We start from the raw sequence: 3537 nt of genomic DNA on the forward strand, positions 1-3537 counted from the left end.
GGTGAACAAGAGTAGTGCAAAGAGTGGTGTAGTGAAAGATCCGGCTTGGAAGCATTGTGTTGAATTGGTTCATGAAGGTGGAGTAATGAAGCCTTACAAATATGTCATATGCAATTATTGTAAAAAAACTATCACAAGAGGGGTGTCAAGGTTTAAACATCATCTTGCCGAGACAAATAAAAATGTTACACCGTGTGTTAAAGTACCCGAAGAAATTAAGTGAGAATATGTTGATATTTTGAACAAATTGGCAAATAGAAAGAACTTAACACAAATGGAGTTTGAGCAATGTGTTGAAGTTGGTTCATATTTTGGAAGTGGGAGAGAATGTGAGGATGAAGACAAGGTTGCTTCCGGTGGTTCAATTTCTAATTTGACGTTGCAAAGCATTTATCAAGTGAGGCAACCATTGGAAGCTATGTTCACTTCTGAAAAGTGGACAAACAGTAGTTATGCAAGCAAAGCTGATGGGAAGGAAGTTAGAAAAATAATTTTGAAGGATAACAACTTTTGGCCTAGTTTGATTATGTTATCAAGACCACAAAACCATTGGTTGAAGTGTTGAGGGTAGTAGATGGAGACAAAGAGCCTGCTATGGGTTTTCTTTATAATGCTATGGATGAGGCTAAAGAAAAGATAGCAAAAAACTTGGGTGGAGAAGAAAAAGATTACAAGGAGATATGGGAGATCATTGATGACAAATGGGATTTTCAAATGCACCGACATTTGCATGCAGCTGCCTATTATCTAAATCCCCGTTGCCATTATTCTCCTGATTTTTCTACACATCCAGAGATCAAGCTTGGCTTATTCCATTACTTAGACGAGCTCATACCCAATAGAGATGACATGGAGAAAGCTGACCTACAATGTAATGCTTTCCACAGTCGAGAAGGATTTTTTGGCTTGAGTCAAGCTAAGAGCATTGTCCACAAAAGAACTCCTGGTAATATAAAGTTTAAATCCTTACTTAAATAGTTAAATTACTTAAATATGAATGTTACTTAATTATAGTTAATATTATTACTTTTTAGTTGAATGGTGGACTCAATATGGAGATGGGACTCCCGAGCTTCAAAAGTTTGCAGTTAAAGTGCTAGGCCTCACTTGTTCTTCATCTGGATGCGAGCGCAATTGGAGTGAATTCAATCAAGTGCACACGAAAAGAAGAAATCGGTTGACCACTACAAGGATGAATGCTTTGGTTTATATTCTATACAACAAGAAGTTGAAGGATAGACACTTGAAGTTGAAATCCTTAGCAAATGAGGAAGATAGCTTGTTGATTGATGAGTTGCCATCGGATGATGAATGGCTTGTGGGTGAAAATGGTGAAGATGATCCCCATCCAAGTATAGATGACTTTGATGTTGATGTTTTTGAGGGAGAGCCATCACAAGCAACTCAACCAATTGCATCCTTAAGCAAGAAGGCTAGTGCTAGTGCTAGTAAGGGAAATGAAAAGTTGAGGCTAATTGATGAAGATTAATGGGAAGATATTGATCATCATGGTGGAAGTGGAATTAAGGATGATGAGGCTAGAGAATACAATGAATTTTCAAATGAAGTTTCACTGTGATTAATGGGAAGATATTGATCGTCTGTGTCGTGCCCTGTCTGGCGGTGGAACCTGCAATATTTATTGGGGTCCACCTTGGGGGATATCTTCATGCACTCCCCTGGGTACTGCACGATCCCTTGGCCTTCTGCGTGGTCCAGGATGGTGCTTACGGGCTGTGTTAAGGGGGTGAGGAAACGCGTAGGGGTTAACCGAGGCCCCTCGGCAAACTCGCGGCAAGGTGGCCTTGGTGCCCGCTGCTCCTCTTGGGGTGCTTTGTCTTTCCGACTCCTCCCCTCCTCCTCTTCCTTCTTTTGCTTCTCAGCTACTTCTGCTTCTGCGAACCTCGTTGCCCGGTCCATCACGCTTCCTATAGAACGGGTTGGACCGCAAGTTATTCCTGAAGATTATTATGGCTGCCTTGTCGTCGAAGTTGGTGACCCCTAGTACCTCACGCTTCCACTTGTTGAGGAACTCAGGTAGAGAATCTGTGGGCCGCTGCTTTACGTGATATAGGTTTGCAAACTCCTTCTTCTTTTGTACATTGCTAGCGAAATACGACATGAATCGCTTGGTAAGGGCCGCGAAGGTAGAGATGGAGCCCTCTGGGAGGGATCCGAACCAGTCCTGTGCCTGGCCATCCAGGGTCGAAAAGAAACCCCGGCACATGATAGCGTCACTAGCCCCCGTCATCAACATGGCGGCCCGGTACCTATTGAGGTGCGCTCACGGGTCGGAAGTCCCCGAGTACGTCTTGATTGTCGGGAAACAGAAATCCTTGGGGAAGGGCTCTTCCATGATGGCCCCCGTGAAAGGGGTGGTCAGCATGTCTTGTGGCTCTGGAGATCCGTCCTTCTCGTCAATCTTTTTCTAGAGCTCGTCCATCCTCCTTCGAAGCTGCTCGACCTCATATCGGTGTGGGCTCGGGGCCCCACCGTTGGTCTCCCCGGACCGTTCGGCTCTGGAGGCTTGATCTTGCCGCGGCTGGGGTCGGGGCTGACGACTCGCCGACTTGAGCGCAGCTGACTCCTCCGCCGGGGGCCTCATAGATAACCTGTCTCGGGCCGGTACGCGGGTACTCAACCGAGCCAAGGCAGACTTGGATCTGGTCGAATGGTCCTTACCAGGCTCCAGACATTCCTGTCTGTTTTGGTGGACATCCCCTCCCCCCCCCCCCCCCCCGCCTCTCCGACGGTCGGGGTGAGTTGACCTCCCCTTCAACTTGAGTCCTTTGCGCTCGGGGATGCCTACTGCTAGGCTCACCGTGCTCTCTCGGGTGCGTTGGTGCTGGGGTCGGTACTCCGCGAGGGGTCTCGAGGCCGAGTTGGGAGGCCTGAGGACCTCCCTGGAGTCCTTCCACGAGACGGGTCAACGCGGTGGCGGCCTGTTGAATGGCGGCCCACCCCTCCGGAGGGGGAGGGGCGGTAGGCGCCGACCCTCTATTGCGGTTGTTGGTGAGATGATCCCTCAAGTCCCCCGCTGACCTTACGGAGAGGGCTCGCGGGTGAATAGCGGCCGCGTTACGACCGTTCCCACTCGGTGGGACGGGGGCGTTCTAGGAGCCGTTGGTGTTACGAGAGTTGGATCTCGATCTTGCCATAGCTAGGGTAAACTAGCACGCTTGAGCCTGACATCGGCTCTCAATGAAAGTACCAATGATGGATTTAATTAACCCGGGGGTCCAGACTAATAAACCCGTTAAATGAATGATAATATGAACTAATAGGAAATGGTAGACAAAATGAGTGTATTAGAACGTAATGAATGAGCTATTACAAGACAATGTAATGCTATTACAAGTGTAGTTTAGGACAAAGAATATAGAACATGTCTTAATGAGACAATAACACGCCTACTTATACCCTCCAAAACCCCTAACCTCCCCCCTAAGACGGGGGAATAGTTATGGATCTGATTTGACCGCGCCCGCGCCGCGACCAGACCCGTGGCCGAGCTGAGCCCTCTCAGCCGAGGCCCCT

General features: G+C 48.0%; 1 protein-coding gene across 1 annotated transcript; it reads left to right on the forward strand.

The window, feature by feature from the left end:
• Nucleotides 1–274: 274 nt before the first annotated feature.
• Nucleotides 275–1489, forward strand: LOC116024293. The gene is made up of 3 exons (XM_031265185.1): nucleotides 275–478; nucleotides 520–946; nucleotides 1035–1489. Exons 1-3 carry the CDS (start codon nucleotides 275–277, stop codon nucleotides 1487–1489), a joined length of 1086 nt encoding a protein of 361 aa, XP_031121045.1.
• The last annotated feature ends 2048 nt before the right edge of the window (nucleotides 1490–3537 follow it).

This window comes from Ipomoea triloba, chromosome 7 (assembly GCF_003576645.1).
Source record: "Ipomoea triloba cultivar NCNSP0323 chromosome 7, ASM357664v1".
Lineage (NCBI taxonomy): Eukaryota > Viridiplantae > Streptophyta > Magnoliopsida > Solanales > Convolvulaceae > Ipomoea > Ipomoea triloba.